The 18,029-nt window shown below is 34.2% G+C and overlaps 1 protein-coding gene across 2 annotated transcripts in view; it reads right to left on the bottom strand.

The window, feature by feature from the left end:
- The window catches only part of fwd (phosphatidylinositol 4-kinase beta fwd), a 52,416-nt gene that overhangs the window by 2,926 nt on the left and 31,461 nt on the right, over nucleotides 1-18,029 (bottom strand). For both annotated transcript variants that reach the window (XM_076115718.1, XM_076115719.1), the window contains exons 4-9: nucleotides 10,590-10,856; nucleotides 2,640-2,801; nucleotides 1,747-1,980; nucleotides 1,144-1,322; nucleotides 723-834; nucleotides 321-462 (exon numbers count right to left, since the gene is read on the bottom strand). In XM_076115718.1, the coding sequence (XP_075971833.1) occupies nucleotides 321-462; nucleotides 723-834; nucleotides 1,144-1,322; nucleotides 1,747-1,980; nucleotides 2,640-2,801; nucleotides 10,590-10,856 (1,096 nt within the window). The remainder of the gene's footprint in view (nucleotides 1-320; nucleotides 463-722; nucleotides 835-1,143; nucleotides 1,323-1,746; nucleotides 1,981-2,639; nucleotides 2,802-10,589; nucleotides 10,857-18,029) is intronic.

Below are 18,029 nucleotides of genomic sequence, written 5' to 3'. Positions count from 1 at the left end.
TTGTAGACAAAAAATAAAAAGGGAACCAATTATCAGGTCAGATCTAGAAGAGTAGATCCCACAAAATCTTTCATATACCACACGGTAACAAGGGCTACGTGGTCGCCATAGAAAATTCAGGATGAAAGATTGAGAAAAACTTGCTATCCATCAATGTTTGAGAGTAACGAATCATGTAACCTACTGATACAATGGTGTTATAGACAAAAATACTGAATATAGTCTATATTTAATTTGTCACAAGACTTGAATGTAAGGTAACTTGAGGATAAGCCCATTACACATTTAAATTAATAACAAAATAGTAAATTGTAACGTACCCATACGCATAAGTTCAACAACGTGTATGATCTGGTCGCAGTGCTTGCGCGCGGCGATCAAACCGCGCAGTATCAGTATCTTGAAGTACTGGAACATGTCTGAGTTCTCGCCGTCCATCACTTCTACGAACTCTTGTGTTAACTGTGGAATAAATAGCATACACGGTTAATGTTTGTTTTGTACATAGATAATACATAACCAAAAACAACAACACTATTTATACGGTTACTCAATTGTGTCTACTTCTTCGCGTCCATCAATTGCAGACAACTGTTTAGCGATGAACGCAGAAGAAGTGATCTTTACACACGCGCATATAACAGAGACTGTATAAAGTCAGTTAATTATAAGAGACTAAGTTAAAGACAAAGTATGTAGTCACTGAAGAAAGTATTATTTACCTTAAACGGTGAGCTTTCAAATCCTAGATTCTTGGGTGATATTGAGAATATGAATCCAAAGTCTATGTGGATAATGTGACCTGCGCTGTCCAATAAGATGTTTCCATTGTGTCTGCAACAATACACAAACAATTAATTAGTAGGTAATAAGTTTTATGACATTAACTAAAATAAGCTGCAATATTTTTTCTATTATCTTAAGACGCCGCTAAATCCCAACTTCGGAAGGTATACACAGGGGTAAATCAAAATACCGCTATTTCTACCCGATTATTATGAATTGATCCATGCAATAAAAAGCGAGCTGTACAAACTAGATGTTACTTGATCAAACTTGGAACTTATTTATCTGCATATGCATACTCAAACACAGACCACAGAGTTAATCAATATCAAATGCATTATTTGATTAAATACATACCGGTCTTTAAGTTGTAGCAGATAGCTAGTGAGTGCATAAGCAGCGGCGGACTCTACGAAGTTGTTCTGTGCTCGTAGGAAGCCCTCACTGTTGGGCGGACCGTGCTCCAGCTCCAGCCACGCGCGGAGTGACTTGCCAGACTGCTTCTTGATTTGATGTAGCGATACTGAGTTTAACACCTGTAAATAAATAAAAGAACTTGTTAGTCAACAGATTTAACAACACATTTTGTTTCAATACAAAAAAAAAATATTGTCAGGAGGAGCTTAAAGCTGTTTTAACTTAATCTTTAGATGAACACCAGATTCAATCTACAGTTGAGACAACACTGTGTAAGCTACTACTCTACAAACCCCAGAAACTTAGTATTTAGTATTACATATAACACGATTATGTACAATCGGAACTATCAACTTTCGAGAGTTTGACGTCTCAAATGTACTGCCAAAATATTTTCTACGATGCCCGCTACAGGCTCTGATCAGATTTTCATACAAAATGTCTCGATAGCTAGCCGGTTGTCGGTAGTCGATAGTCGTAAAGAATCGAGCTACAAGTCTGCTCTTAGCAATACTGCTCTAGAAATAGACTAATAAAACATACCGGTTGTATAAGTCCGCACTCCTTATCCAAACACAATATCTCATAAGGCCTGAGCTTCAACGGCACTCGCTCAGCGACCCAGGCAGCCTGCAGCCGCCTCAACAGTTGCGCCGCTAACATCTCTTGCCGGAGATCATCACCCACTTTGACAATACAGCCCAGTAACCGCCAACCGCTGAGAGCCCCGTATGGAGACGATGAACGCATGCGGGCGAGCTTGCTTTCCCATGATTCCTGGAATGAAAATTGAAGGTTTATTATACGGGTTCATAAACTTGTGAAATCAAAGGAATATCTGGGGGAACCTGGGTGTCTATTGGACTATATAATCGTTAGAAGTATATGGGAGAAAATAACATTACATTTGGCTGAAATTTCTATGCCACCTATATTATATTCTGGTCTCACTTAGTCATAATTGTATAATAAGGCTGTTAAATTATGTTCAAATACTGATGAGGTTTTACAGTTTATTTTCGTTAGTCTAACTTTAAGCACCACTGCTAGGTAAAAAGTTGCATCGTGAGAAATATGCGATAAACAATAGGATTTTAATTAAACAAACATGTTTATTAAACCAGCTAACAATAATTATAATTTAATTCTAACGTACATACTAGAAATATTATATAATAAAGTAACTTTAAAATTGCTAAGTTATAAATTAATATCCGGGTAGTAGAATTTTAACACACTTTTTCTCATACACTTTATATATCCAATAGGTTATTCGAAACTTATCCTAAAGCAAACTAATTTAAATATTGCGGACTTATAAATATGAATATCTGGGAGTCCAATTTCGACTTAATTATTTTTCATACAAGCTCCTTTATTTCTCACACAGGTTAATCCATAAGCCGTAAAATTAATATTTATTAAATCAATATTACCTTGAGTGCTGTAGCAGAAGGATCAGCAGGGTCATGTTTGAAAGCGTTCGGTGGTGGCGCTGCCGTCGCATCAACCAGTCGCTTGCGCACTTCACCCGCACCCACCGCCACTGAGTCACGGGACCCACATGATGACGTTGATAGCGCTGATATTGCTGACACCTGGAGAAGAAAGAAATATAAAAATTATTTATTGCTTTTCGATCTAACTAAAGGTAACGATTTTAAACTCTCGCGACTTGTGCACATTATAATATATTGCAACGGATCTTAAACGCGGTTGAAAATTAAAGGTTAGAAATTACATTTATAAATAAATAACAGTTAAATTTATAATTAAGAAAAATATCAAGTAATCACTAGCTTTTCTGGTATATTCCCAGTTGTCCCCTCCACACTGTCACCCCGGGGTGACAACTGGGAACAGAAGTAGGAAGGAAATTCCCAGTTTTTATATGCTTCATTCCACATTCATAGAGACAAGAGACACACACAAAAAAAATACGTTAATAAATTGCGCGTTACCTCCTAAAACCTTGGTGTTGTTCGACCATAACAATTAGTCATCTCAGTATTGATATTGGCTTTAAAATCTCAAGTTCTGATTAGAGGTCATTTGGATAATCTATTATGTCTGAGCTAGTTAGCCAAGTTAATTTTTCTTTTTAAAACAAAGCGTAATAAATCTAAGTTTTTGTTCGCAATGGTTCGTTAAAACTTTAATCAATCATTAATTATAGCGTCGCTATGACCAAATAAAGGTTCTGTGTCATCTCTTTGCAAACACAGAAGCTTGTTTGTCTGGCTTGTGTCAAATATAGAGAAGAAATATCAACTGATTATTATAGTTCAAAGACATGTAGCAAAAAAAAAATTAAAAATCGGTGTCGAATTGACGGAGTATATGGTAAGCATACATAAAAAAGATTCCGGTTAATTGAACTTCTTTCTTTTTTGGAAGTTGGTTAAAATATTAACAGCGATCGATCCTTAAGTTTTCTGCCGTTCCTTTTCATTGCAGAAAATATCGTAACTTATCTAGTTCTAAAACAAATTATAATACCAATAATTATATAGTTAACGAGATAGTATGGACAAGTTTGTTAGGAAATAGAGAGAGCATTTTCCCATGGAACATGTTAATCGAAAGCGTAATGTTTCTTGTCAACTTTCAATGTAAACATTAACTAATATTAACAAGAATTAGCCATAAAACGTTAGCTTTCCATCAACCACCTCGTATAAGTCAGGTGTAGGGTTGCCAATCGTACTTTAAAATAGGATATTGTATTCTAAATGACATAGACGTACTCTATAATTTTGAATACTAGAGGACACTATTTGACACAATTTTTAGTATGTGACTCGCACAGTTACCAAAAAGCTTGTGCCGAAAAAAGTACCAAAAATACCTAAATCAATATTTTAATAATCAAACGTTTTCATATGTCCATACTCTTCATTTCTTTCCTCTACTTACTTGAAAAGATTTCCTGGGGTAAAAATTCCAGTATGTTAATCCGGGTTATAAGCTATCCGTGTACCAAAATTTCATTAACATCCGGCGAGTAGTTTTTTCGTAAAAGAGTAACCAACATACATCCTCGCAAACTTTCGCATTTATAATATAAGTAACATTTTTTCTTATAAAAGTTGGGAACCCTCAGGTGAAAGGGTATACTATCTAGCAGGTAACTATCTCCGTACATAATTGCACGTTAAAATTATAGTGCACGTCTCATTTTCCTGTGCAATTAGCGCTTGTGCAACGAGTTTCCATAGGAAACTGCTCCTAATTATATGTTTGTTGTTACTTTGTGAGCTTTTCTATGGTTAATTGAAGTAATGGTGAAGGAACGTTGCATCGTGGATGTACCGTTAGTTTGTATTTTTATTGCATCGTTGTGTAATAAGGGATGTGGGAAAAGACTAACGTCGGTCACAAATAAAATGAACGCTGTCGTAGTCTTTCAGTGAAGTGAGTTTTAAATTAGGGAAGCCAAAATCTGAGCAACCGTTCAAACCTAGCTGCAGATAAAAGATGACGTAATAGACCGTTTTAATTGCATACGATATAATACGTTTTAATTTCATATAACATTTATGCCTATTTATTTCCTTTGTGTCGTTAGTAACAAAGCCATTATCAGTTTTTCCAACGAACTTTGACCTTTGTATAGTTTGTATAAAATCTTAAAATCACATAATGTGTGTAATATTCAGGGCCAGTTTCACAGCATATGAATAACTGTCAGTTAATATATTATTATTTGCTTGATTAACCCCCGGTTTCTGAGTACATTTAGCGGTAGTTTATCTATTAAATAGCGTTTTTTTTATAATTATGAGTTTTAACGCTATTGAACAGATAAATTACCGCTAAATGTACCTCAGAAACCGGGGGTAAGTGATCACGAATGTATGAATCTGATAAGCTATTTAAGAAATATACAGTAGCCGGTCCTTAGTTACAGATTTTATACGGGCATTCCCAAGTCTTTAAATACAGTGTGTAGCCTATTATTCAACATTTAATTGCTAGTAATGATGTAAGCTTGTTTATGACTTCTTATTACGTCAATGTTCATGAATCTTTCTGTAATTTATTTGACAGTGAGACAGTGACTGACATAATAACAGCACTAACGTCTAGTAGATTATGTATATAGTTGCCATTACAAAATAACTTGTTCTTTCTTATACCTAGACCTTATATTGATAATTTTTCGCACAGTAACTATGTAAGTAGCATTAAATATGCAAGAGTACCTGTGCGTTGTCAGATTTGAATGTGGACATGATTTAAATAGAGTTTCATGATGTGAAGGATTCGAAATTGGGTAAAATTGAAGAAGTTTGAAGACTTGAAGGCTTTAACTGCTCAATGTGGATAAAGCAAAACAGGTGTACACATCTTTCAAAGTAAAAAAAATATGCTCGGTATGTTTTTTTAGTTCCCATCAAAACAATGCGTGATTATTATGCATGCAGCCCGAGAGTGTAAACTTTAAAACATGTTATTTCAGACCATAATGAAAATAAAACAATTCGTGATACGACAGTATTTACAAAAAGTCAAATAACAAAACGAGTGTTCAAAAGCCACGTTTGCATGTATATGGTATACAACGTGACACGCGAACAAACAAACCATAATTATAACGACAAAGAAATCTAAAAAACCCCCGTTGAAAAACCTCGCTGGATAAAAAAAACTCGAGATTTTTGCAGCTTAATTATTATACGACGTCTGAATAATGATTTCGGGATGTTTTTGTTCGAAGAATGTCAAAACAAAGACGTTCTCAAGATCAGTAACACTATAAGAATATAATGAGACGTGTTTAGGTAAACAGCGGTACAAAAACTAAATGACCGGTCATTGTCCACTCTTAGTGCGAACCATTAGAAGAAAACGGGCCAAGGAGATTTACATATTTTTATGTGCCACAGTAATAAAATCCTAAGGTCTAAAGAACCGCTTCTAGACTGAATGCTTAGTGCTGTATAATAAATATTTTTAATTGCATTCTTAACCCTAACGAGTGTATAAAAGTTGATTTATTGAAGCACCACCTGCAATATTTTTTTTGTGATTTTTTCCAGACATAAACTAGCACGTTAGCGATAAACCGATTATAATAACAACGCAATACAAATCTATGTAAAATTCCTCAAATCACTGCATGATGAGAGCTGTTGTCATTATTATAAAGACACCGATTACGCTTTTGAAAAAATATACGTAAATAGATGTTGGATTCTACGTAAAAAGTAGCCAATCTTTTAGATTTATTTCTGCAAAGACGCGCAACTATTTTTTGAAATTAACCGCTATTACCATTCTTAATGTTACATCATTAAGTTTCGAATCTTTCTCATAGTAAAAAATAAAACCTATTATACGGAGTACGTTTTGTTGAACTTACATAATAGAAGAAGAAATGTGAAAAATGAGTATTTGATGTGCGCACACATAATAAACTTTGTCCTATTGTGGAACTGTACAATGGAATTTCTAACTCGTGCATATAGGGTTTGCCGATGACACCCCGTCCCCTATACCCGCTTGCTTCCCGCATTAGCCCTGTATTCATAGCGTAACGATTCGTGACGTCACAAAGCTGACGGCAAACCTTATGCACACGTATTAACATTTGTTGAAACGGATATGAAAGTTTGGTAAACTGTATTGTGTACTCAGGTAAAAAAGACAGGCAGGTAACCAAAAATATTGTGAGTTGTGAGTAATACAACTCACAATATTCTATTCAATAACAAACTGCCATTACGCCTACACTAAGTAATTTCGCGATTAGGTTTATCTTTTTAATATAAAAATCGCTTCTGTCCGCCCATACAACATTACCTTGCTTAAAATATTACTAGGTATCAATAACCTATCTAACGAGGGTCGTAACAATAGAAGTATATTGATCCATTCATCTTAAGTAGCAATATTTCTTTGGAAGGAAGCAGTCGCATCGTCTTATGATTTATACTTTATTACGTCACGAACTATTGTTAGCTGATATGAGCTCGAGTTCAGAATATTACAACTTGATATGCGATTATTTTAAGAATAAAATTGTCTGTATAATTCATTGTTATAGAAGAAGCGATATTTGAATACAGTTATCACTACAAAGTAAATAAACAAGATAAGTTTTATATAGATCCACGCTAAAGTAATAGAAAATGTTATGTTTAAAGGTAGCTTAAGCCAAAATGCTGTTTATTAGATCTCATTAGTTATATGACACATTTCGGATCAATAAAACGATCTAATCATACCGCCGAACTCTGATACAAGTGTGTCATGTTTTTCACTTACATACAGTTACAAATTTGATCGAAAGTGACAAAACACAGTACAACTAATCAGTGCTTAAATGTTTGAACGCAATTAGTAAGACAGTAGACAAGCAAAGTACTTGACGTTATTTAAGTGCCTGCACAAAATACAGGTTATTAAAAGTTATAAATGTTTTCATAGAGCGTCAGTCCCCCGCGGCTTTGTACGCTTAGTTTTATAATTAAGTTATACTACGTGGGGAAAAGTCCGTTAACTAGACACTGTTAACAAGTAACTTGATTATGCAATTTGTTTGAATTTATAATGGACAAGCGTGTCCAGTTATGACGATGAAGAGATGAGGTTATTTTACAGTGCAAGTGCTTTTATAAAATAATCTTAATTAAAAGTTATATACTGCCGATAGGGCCAATATAACGAAGCTTAGCTACCATTTGAACGTAATACTTATTAACGGTATCAAATAAATAAAATCTAGAATCATACCTTACTACGACCAGAAAGTATTGAAGTAGTTAAAAGCAAAGGTAACGGATTCTGGTTAAATATCTTATCGAGCTTCAACGATTAAATTCTGTATCCAACAGCTAAAAAATCTTTTCACAAACACATTGCTCTTTTAATATGTATCTAAAAGAGCAACTCTTTATCTTACGAAACTTTGTTCGCGTTTTATATCCGTTAGAGTGAACGTTGCAGTCTCAACAGAAAGTAATAGTCTTGTGACACAGGAAACATTAGCACGCTAATGCAATCGTCTATGTTCAAATTATAGTCATGTACCCCATAAAGTTGCATGTAATACGCAATTAAGATTTTTACTAACTCCGCATATTAATGATGTTACTGCAAGGGCAAAGATGATAGCAGGAAAAACTAATTAGCGTAACGTTAAAACACCGACAAAACTATAATAATTTACCGTAATAACCGCATATTTCGCGTAATCACCAGATATTGTTGGATATAATACGTTTAATTGTTGTTTTTGTTAGTGCTTACTGTGATAAAATCACATGGTTTTTGTTGATAGAATCATCCTTCAAATAACATCTGTTTTGTATCAAAGAATGTGCAATTATTGTGTTATAAATAGAAATTTCAGTGGTTGAATAACAATCCCTAAGCGGGGGTTACCCGACAATAAATTTTCAGATTTCACTCGGGATATTCCCGACGAAATTAACCCGGACGATTGGACGTTCCCGACGTAAATACCAACATAGTCATTCGCATTTTAGCGTATTATAAAGATCAAAAGAATGACTAAATATTTTTTTATATATTTTACGACTGTTGGCGTAGGACGCTAAAGCTCCTGGACTAGCACTAAAAAATCATCTTATTTTCGTCCTTTAGTCTCATATAATATCAAACATATTGTCTTATATAAAAATGATATACCTACACCTACCAAGGAGGAGAAAAGTATATAGCAACTTTAATTATTCAGTGTAATATATTTTTTATGCAATGCCATTTCCACATTTTGAATATTATAATGTTTTAATTATGAAATCTTAAGTAAGATTGGGAAAGCTGCTTTGAATTTCTTTTGTAATTAGTGTTACCTATTCATATATTCTGTACAAAGAAAGTAATGGACGTTTTTATACAAGTGTGACTTGGCAGAATTATGAGCGAAGTAATTTTTTGTTCATTCTTTTTATTTTGAGGTCTAATTCTGTGAAGTCGATTTCATAAAAATAATGATTGAATATGGTACCTGAGTAGAGAAAGTGCAGTGAAATTTAATTCGAATTATTATGATTTTAAAACACCGACCTGTATCGTTGATCAATTCATAATGATTTAAATACATCACGCTGTATAGTAGATCAATTTATTACAAGTCTGTTGCATACACATGTCTTTAAAGGTGGTTGAAACCAGACGTATATTAATTACGTTAGCGACTTATAATATTTATTTAGCTTACAGTTCTTCGTCGTGAGAACTCAAACAGATAATATAATCATTAGAATGTAACTATGTAATATGTCAATGAGATGTATATCTAAGTATCTAACTAGTTTACTGAGAGTTCCGGTTTTCAACTAGGATTGTGTGCCGGCATTTGCATGCGACTTGTGAAAAAATAGTGTCGTGTGCAATAAATTCGCGATGTAACCAAATTTGTAAACTAACATATTTAACGTTTTAGTTTTTATTGGATACCTCGCAAATATCGGCCATTATTACATCTTTATCGACTCCTTTACTTTATGTATTTTAATTCACATTATACATTTTAAATAGTGCTTAGTTATCTTGCTCTGCCAAGTGTGTTGTTGTTTTCTATCACCTGAATAGTGTTTCGACTTCTCCAAACAACTATCACACCCATAGAATACTTACTTCAATTTGGCCGAAATAATGTTGTGTCTAGGGAATGCAATCCCGACTCGAGATCGTCAACTCGAGATCCCTCGCGATCAGAAATATCAATCCCGCGGGATCCCGAGATTTTCTATAGAAATACAACGAAACGATTCGCCGTTCTTCAGCCCTCACAGCAAAGATGACTAATAGTTTTACCGAACAGTGAGTAGAGTTAGCTATGTGTACCTTTTTATGTCCATCAATTTCAAGTCCCACGCAACTTCTTTTTAGATAGATTCTTTATTTCCGAATATGCATTGTTTTTACCGTTTGCTCAATTTTAACAGTACATTGACCTCAAACCTGTTTCGTTACAAATGAGTACTTTAAATGCAATAATTAGTTAGTAATCAATTGTTTATAGCAATATACTTGAATTGGAACGATCGCTTCACTTCTCGCACTAATGTGAATTAATCGCCACGAGTATATACCGAATGTCTACAACTCTACATGTGAAATATGTAATAAATAATTATCTGTTATGTTAAGCTAGTACTGATATATCACGCATATTGTGCAACAAACTTATGGATCATACATTGGTTTGACGTCTGACTAAAACAGAAAATCCAACCATATTCAAAATAATTGAAGTTGAATGAAACTGTTTTAGACGAAACCTATCAAGTCTTCTGGACCTACGAGATGGATTGTCCTCCAAAAGAAGAAGAATCAATTCACTGGATTCACAGCCTAATTTCATAATTAGTACCATCGAATAAGCCAATTTTTACTTAAACAGTACTTACTTGTGACAAGCTATCCGGCGCAGGCGCTCTGTGTGAGTACTGCGTGCTTAGTTCCTCATCATCATGACTCCAGCAGTCTCCTGCATCGACATCATCTAAGCCCGAGTAAAGGCTTAACGCTGGCCACTCCGGTACTAAGTTCTCTTCACTCTTCGTATGTCGGATAGGCGGGGAGTGAGGCGCGGGCGGCGCGGGGGGTAGCAGACGAGGGGGAAGCGGCTCATGTCCGTCCGTTTCTAGTACTTCCACGTACATTATGTATGGAGCCTGTGAAAGAAGAAATGCAGTTATAGTCGAAGTATGAATCATTGTAAAGTTACCGTTATAAGCTTGTTAAGGCTACCTTGAAAGGTTGCATGTTCTATCTTATTACATACATAATATCACACCTATTATACGCGTAGGTGCAGGTAGAGGTGTATGAAATACTCCCACGTTTAGCCATTAATAATGTTAGTCCCATGAAAGGGCGAGCCTGTTTCTTATTACAGAAATATAAACCCGTCTAACAATTTCTGTGATTCTATCTTTCTAAGTACCCTGTCTATATCAATCATCCTTGTTCTGCGTTATTCCTGTCTAGTAATTAACAGTTATGGTCTATTGAATATGAGATTGCTTGTTTAGATAAAATAATGTCAACTGCAATGAATAGAAGTGGAACAGTGGCACTGATTGTTTTTGATTTGGCAACCTATCACGACTCAATTGGTCAAAACATTTGGTAGTTAAAATGTAGGTCAGTATAAACTTGTCTGCGATTTAAGATCCGTTTCCTGACAAAATGTATGAAGGTAAGAACTTTACATCAAGCTGATGAACAAAATATGCAAATAACGTATAAGGAAAGTATGTACCCTGCATTCCTAATATTACTATTTTACCTCGCACAAGAGCTTTATAAAACCTTCAAAAACGTGACCTATCGTAGAAAAACGTGTACCTAACATAATAATTCCTTTCCCATTTTCATGGTCATTAACTAGCGTTATTTAAAACTTATCAGATTGTATAGTAGCGTTACAATTTCTTATTCAATATCGTTCAAGCATAATACTTCAGAATCGTTTATCGAATATTGTTGTATTTCTATCATGCAATCGATATGTTGCGTTAGATTGAATGCACGTGTTGAAAAGTCTCACATGGCGTTGTGAGCTCTATTCAGGCACTTTTAACTTTTATGTACCTACGTATTTAAAATTATAAAATATTCTCTCCTTTCGTGATAAAGAAGAGTATGCTGTTACTCTAGAGTATATCTTTCAAGTTAATTTGCATGGCTAAAGGCGAGAATATCTAACATCGCTCAAAACTAAACGATTTTGATCCTAATGATTCTGGATTAAGTAGATTGCTAACGAATATTCTAGAATTAATCCTCTGGTCAAACGAATAGTAATAGAAAATGGATAGTGAATTGGTTGCTAGAATTTGAAATCTAAATTATAAAGTCCGTTTGATAGCCTTTGAGCCCGCTTTTATTTTAAAGGATTACAGACAAGTCATTAGCAAATCCATCTAATGGAGATGCACGAGATAATATGGTACCTACCTATAGAACAATTTTCAAGTCTTTTTCCGTGGGAACTAACTTTTTGTCACCATCAAAAAGTGGAACAAAAAATACCATTCGCAGTACATTTAGTTGTTGACAGTGACCGACATAATTGAGGAAGTTCATGTCAAAAGTATCATAATAATCACTAGAGATAGTGATAAAAATGTTTTAATTGGACTAATTAGTAAACATACATTACAAAACATATGAATGGTGAATAGTTTAACAGTGAAGGGAAACGTGAGGAAATCCATGTAATCCGCCTTTGATGCGGCCTCGTCGGGCCGTGAACGTTGCAAAGGGTATGAATAGAGTACGTGTATTCGAGTACTGTGATCTCGGTTGAGGTAAAGCCTACCAATTACTTCCCGTGTGCAACAGACTATTAAATGAAGAGGATAAACGCCGCATCAGGTTTCATTGTCAACGTGTATTTAGCTGGAATATTTCTCCTATGCCTAGTCTAGTACGTTCGATGTATATAGGATTGTGTGCAATGCAATTATAGATTTTTTTTATGGATTCATGCTTATGCTTTACGTCATACGACCGTTCAGTGAAGTATGCTGGTTATGTTATACATTCCTAGCATATCTTAGTGCAGGTAGAAGAAGAAATATAAATATAGATATTTGAGAAAAAAAAACTCATTTCAAGACTTTACCTCCTATAGCCTATTTTAAACTGCGTACTAGTCGGTTAAAGAGTGCTTACACAACTTATTAACACTTTTGTGTATTCAATGGATGAATACTGTGGCAGAAAATGCATTGATGATATTTGTTGTATTTCTAACTTGTTATTTATAATGTGCGTATTTAGAAATGACAAAACTATCTGCGGTTTAGTGAAAACAAGTTATGAAAATAAACAATATTTATTGAAAACAATAACGTAATACCTATGTACCGAATGCACTTATACGCTTATTTAGGGAAATAACTGCAAACAATGGCTGTACACCGACAAGGAAAACTAACAAACGTATAGAATACAAAAATATTATAATACATGAGTGAAAAACTGATTCACTGTACAAATACCTAATGTTATGTACATTGTTCTTTCTACGCGATGTAAATTAAAACCAAAAAGATAAATCTGATTATACTATCGCATATAAGAGGCTTAAGATGTAATACAATATCAGTGATGATAAATTATCGTCCAGATAATTTTGTAACAACGTAACTTAAAGTGTGTCCTTTCTATGCAAATACGGTACAAAAGGATTGAATAATTAGACGTTTTCTGTCCTGAATCGGGTCGAAATTGACCCTCGGGGAAAAAATTATACAGTCCCTAATTTTGCACGGCAGTGTTTTCTATGCAAACCACTTATATGGTCCTATCATAAGAAATTAAGGGTCATTCTGACCGAGAATAATCATGTCACACGAAACCCTGGCAGGAATAAGCGAAAGCAAGATGACCCATCATCACACGATTCATAATTTAACAGCTCTTTCGTTTCATAAAAGTTATGTATTGGTGTCATCATAGTTTTTTATTAGTAAAATCTAACAATTTTTCTTTGACATCTTATATCCCATAAGAAAAGTCACACACATGACAATATCTTGTTGATTATAGAACGGAAACATTCGCATCACAGACAAGATAAAAACAGACAAAGATATACAATATAGATGATTTATACAGCTGCATTCATACAACATTATTGTAATAATACATAGATCAAATGCATAGTTTCTGTCTCACGGTCAGTTTTTCTTTAAATGTATATGTTACTGTAAAAGCCCGAACTGTGGTAAATCTTAAGATTTTCCGGTAAAACCTAAGATTTACCATCTCTCAATGGTAAAAGTCCGAACGTTCTTTTATTTCGAACTTTTACCACCATTTAAATGGCAAATCTTAGGATTTACATAATGACACGGTAAAAGTTGATGAAGTCATATTATAATGTGTTTGAGCCGTAATATAATGATATTGCTAGGGATATAATTATATGCCGTAACATAGTTATAATGAGAGTTTGAAGATGTCGCCGGAGCCCCGCTTCGCGGGGCTCCTCCTTCTGGGTGGTTTAAAAAAAAATAACCACGAAGGCTGAGGTGGGAGCTTCGCTTCGCTCGCTCCCACCTCAGCCTTCTAACCTAACCTACCCATGTCGGTTTGCCGACAACTCCTTCTTTATAACTATTAAAATATTTTATATTAGCTACATTTACTTGCCCTTGAGGTATATCCTAAGATTTACCAAGTGAATAGAGGTAAAAGTTCGGAATAAAAGAATTGTTCGGACTTTTACTATTGAGAGTTGGTAAATCTTAGGTTTTACCGGAAAATCTTAGGATCTACCACAGTCCGGGCTTTTACAGTAACATATACATTTAAGTATTATTGCTCCTTTTCTTCTCAATGTCGCTGTTTTAGAATAGGACTTTGCTAAGAAGCTATTTTGTATTTCCTCTCTAATAAAAGTCGTTTTAAAGGAATAATTAAGAATTGTAAATCTTATTTTTGCCGTTATTCTGCGGCACTATGACAAGATGTATGGATCTGAATGAGGCAAGAGAAGTTTGTAAGGGTCATTCCAAATGGTGTTCTTTGGTATTTGCCTACCCCTATGGGAAAAAGCGTAATAATATATTATGTCTTTATTAATGTATGTATTCTGCTGCATGTGTTTGTTGTTTTTTCGAAACCTATTCTAATCTAATCTAAAAGCTATTTCAGTTTTTTAAACAAAAGCCTTGTACCAAACTTTCAACCAATATCTTAGTAACAATCTACATAGATCCAATACAGTACGACTTAGTAAACCCAGTCATAAAAATAGCGTAAAAGCGGCCTTGAGTCCAGCCAGACGGCTATAGTTAGGGACTTGATCGGCCTACCATCTGTGTGTCATCGAAAAAATACGACACCAGACAGTATTGAACTATATCTATACCAATATTATAAAGCTGAAGAGTTTGTTTGTTTGTTTGAACGCGCTAATCTCAGGAACTACTGGTCCGATTTGAAAAATTCTTTAGATGGCCCATTTATCGAGGAAGGCTATAGGCTATATAACATCACGCTACGGTCATTAGGAGCGGAGTAGCAACGAAAAATGTTATAAAAACGGGGAAAATTTTGACTCATTCTCTTAGGTGACGCAAGCGAAGTTGCGCGGGTCAGCTATTATCAATAAAATACAACGGGTCTTACTTTTCTTTAAGATTCCCTAATATAAGTCAGATGTCGTAATACCACTGGTTGAGAACTAACCTCTATTTTAAATAAAATATTCACATCTTTAGCAATTTCTAAATGTTAAACACTAGTTAAACTTATGAAAAATAACGAGACTATATTTCGCAAACGATATTGACTAACGATCAATTAATATGTGTGTTATTAAGCAGTAATTTGTTTTAACATTTATATGTTTATTCATTCGTTTGTTGCTTAAATGGACCGTTGGTTTTGATTTACACACGATCCTTTATTCGAAATATAAATATAGTTAAAAGGTAGTTTAAAATAACGCAAAAAACATTGGACAGATATTATTTTAAGGAAATAAATGGGATAGTATTTTAAGGAAATAAATACATTTGGACAATTCAACAACAGTCATATGATTCCAAACTAAGCAGAGCTTGTACTTTGCTAACCATATAACTGAAAAAAAAAACATATAAACTTCAAATTATATATCATATAGACGAATTTACAACCAGGCTTAGAGGGCATACTAAATCTATAAATATTATCTATTTAACCTTTTCCTAAATTTCTTTCAGTATTGATCGGACCGTAGGAGTCGCTTGCGTAGGCTAACATCATTCGTTCAATGTAACATAACATCAATTTGAATCTAATACAGCAAAACGTAATGTTGAAAAAATCCGGAAACAATTTTTTGCTTAGAATAGGCAAGTGGGATGTTGTTTGGCAGATATTTTTTTTATAAATTATGACGTATCCTTGAACACTCGCAAGTCCACTTGAGACAAATCGAGAGACCAGACAAGTTTTTTTATTTGGACATTGGATCATAACACGCACTTAACTGGCAAAATATTTACATTACCCGTATAATATTTTAAGAAAATTCAAACCCGATTGAACTAGGAAATAAACCTAGTTTTTTTTTGTAAAACGAGTATTGCTAGTGACCTACAATAGGTTCGGTGTGAACGCCGTAGCACATTCAATAGCTCTAATAGCTATCGTGAATCGTATATCTAACGTACAATCAAAGGTAGACGACCTTCAGGCCTGAGATAACGCTCTAACTTTTAATACAATAGTAGAATAAATTATCGACATCCATTAAATTAGAACGGGAATAAAAATAATTGCGTTTTGTTTTATCTTTTTTTTAATTGACAATCGAAGGTCACTCAGATTGTGGATAAGTCGGTTTATAATCAAGTCATTGACCCCTTTTAATTAGGCGATTGCGTAAAAAGGAGATTTGTTTATTAAAGGAGAGTTCATAAGTTTACCTTGTCTATGACCGTTTGGCATGGTCAAGAGAAAGTCGTTTATGAGAGGCCAAGCTAATACTGCGAAAATGGCATTCCTTTATAGAAAACGGAGTCTTTATTTTGTACGAAAACTGATGAAACGAATGTCAAAGTTGATCAAATGCCTTTGACTCGGCTTTAATCCTGAGCAAAGTTCATGTCGTAATGTTAATTTAGGGCTGTCACTCTTAATATTCGGATAAGTGTGTGGCTAAGAGCAAAGTGAGATAAATATTTAATGTGACAATCTTTATGTCTGTCATTTGCTGGCAGCAATTTATTCTTAAAACATTAATCTTTGACAAGAGACGTTACAATTCTTTTAACAAATAGACTGAACTTCAGTCAATTCATTATTTTAGAAGTCGTTTCAATGACTCCAATAAAACTTAATGAAATAGATTGATACTTAAATAAATCTTAATACCATACTCTTAATTAGTTTCGGGCCTATAATTACAAGCAATCAACAACATGATTTATTATGAAAATGTATCTAAAATATCAATTAGTATGGTTTACGTATTTTAGTTTAACGATTAGTGGAACTCCTCCCTGTCTACCGGTAAACATGGGTTTGTCCATAACCGATCGATTAGAATAGTAAGTATAAAACAAAGCGCTACCGCGTTCGTCTGTATTGCTTAGGTACTTGTTCAAAACGACTCGATTGATTTTGATACAGATTCCTTAAATTATGTAAAAAACAGTCAGCCCGTGACTACAGTGGCTGCAAATCGACGATTGAAACGATTGAAACGTCGAGTAAAAATAATGTTTCTTAACTTTTAATTTTCAATCGCTTTTAAGACCCATTATATATTTTTATGTTGAAGAATTTGTCCTGGAAGCTTATCTATGAATATAACAAGCATATTTAGCTGATAGAAAGTAGTGTAAATGCGTGAAAAGTTAGACCGGGTAACAAGTAAAGAATACATATGTACATCAAGCCTAATTCTATTTTCGTCCCATAGTAGATTTCTATTTACATTACGTAATAACGGTCCTGTCTAACCATTTTACACCCACATTTCGCCAGTTAGGTTACATCATATGCAAAGAGAGGTACATGACATGACTTTAGATTCTGAGCTACTGGGAATTACCCGAAGGAAAACACAATTGGTCGTATTACGAAACTTGTTTCCAGCGGTAAATCCTTGTAGGCATTCATCCATACAAATGATAACTTAAAACCAGGATAATTCGTAAATAGAAAAATATTGTTTGAAGTAGTCATATTAATTTTGTTCGTACTAGGCACAAATAGATACAACTCAATAATAAAAACTTTTAAACAAAATAGAGATTTTTAAGGAAATATTTTATACATCGTCTACAAACGAGTTCGTACGAATTTTAAGGTACAGAAAGTACTGCATTTTACAG

Source organism: Anticarsia gemmatalis, chromosome 6, assembly GCF_050436995.1.
Source record: "Anticarsia gemmatalis isolate Benzon Research Colony breed Stoneville strain chromosome 6, ilAntGemm2 primary, whole genome shotgun sequence".
In the NCBI taxonomy this organism is placed as follows: Eukaryota; Metazoa; Arthropoda; class Insecta; order Lepidoptera; family Erebidae; genus Anticarsia; species Anticarsia gemmatalis.
The sequence above is the reverse complement of the archived record's forward strand: the minus strand, read 5'-3'. Positions and strand labels throughout refer to the sequence as shown.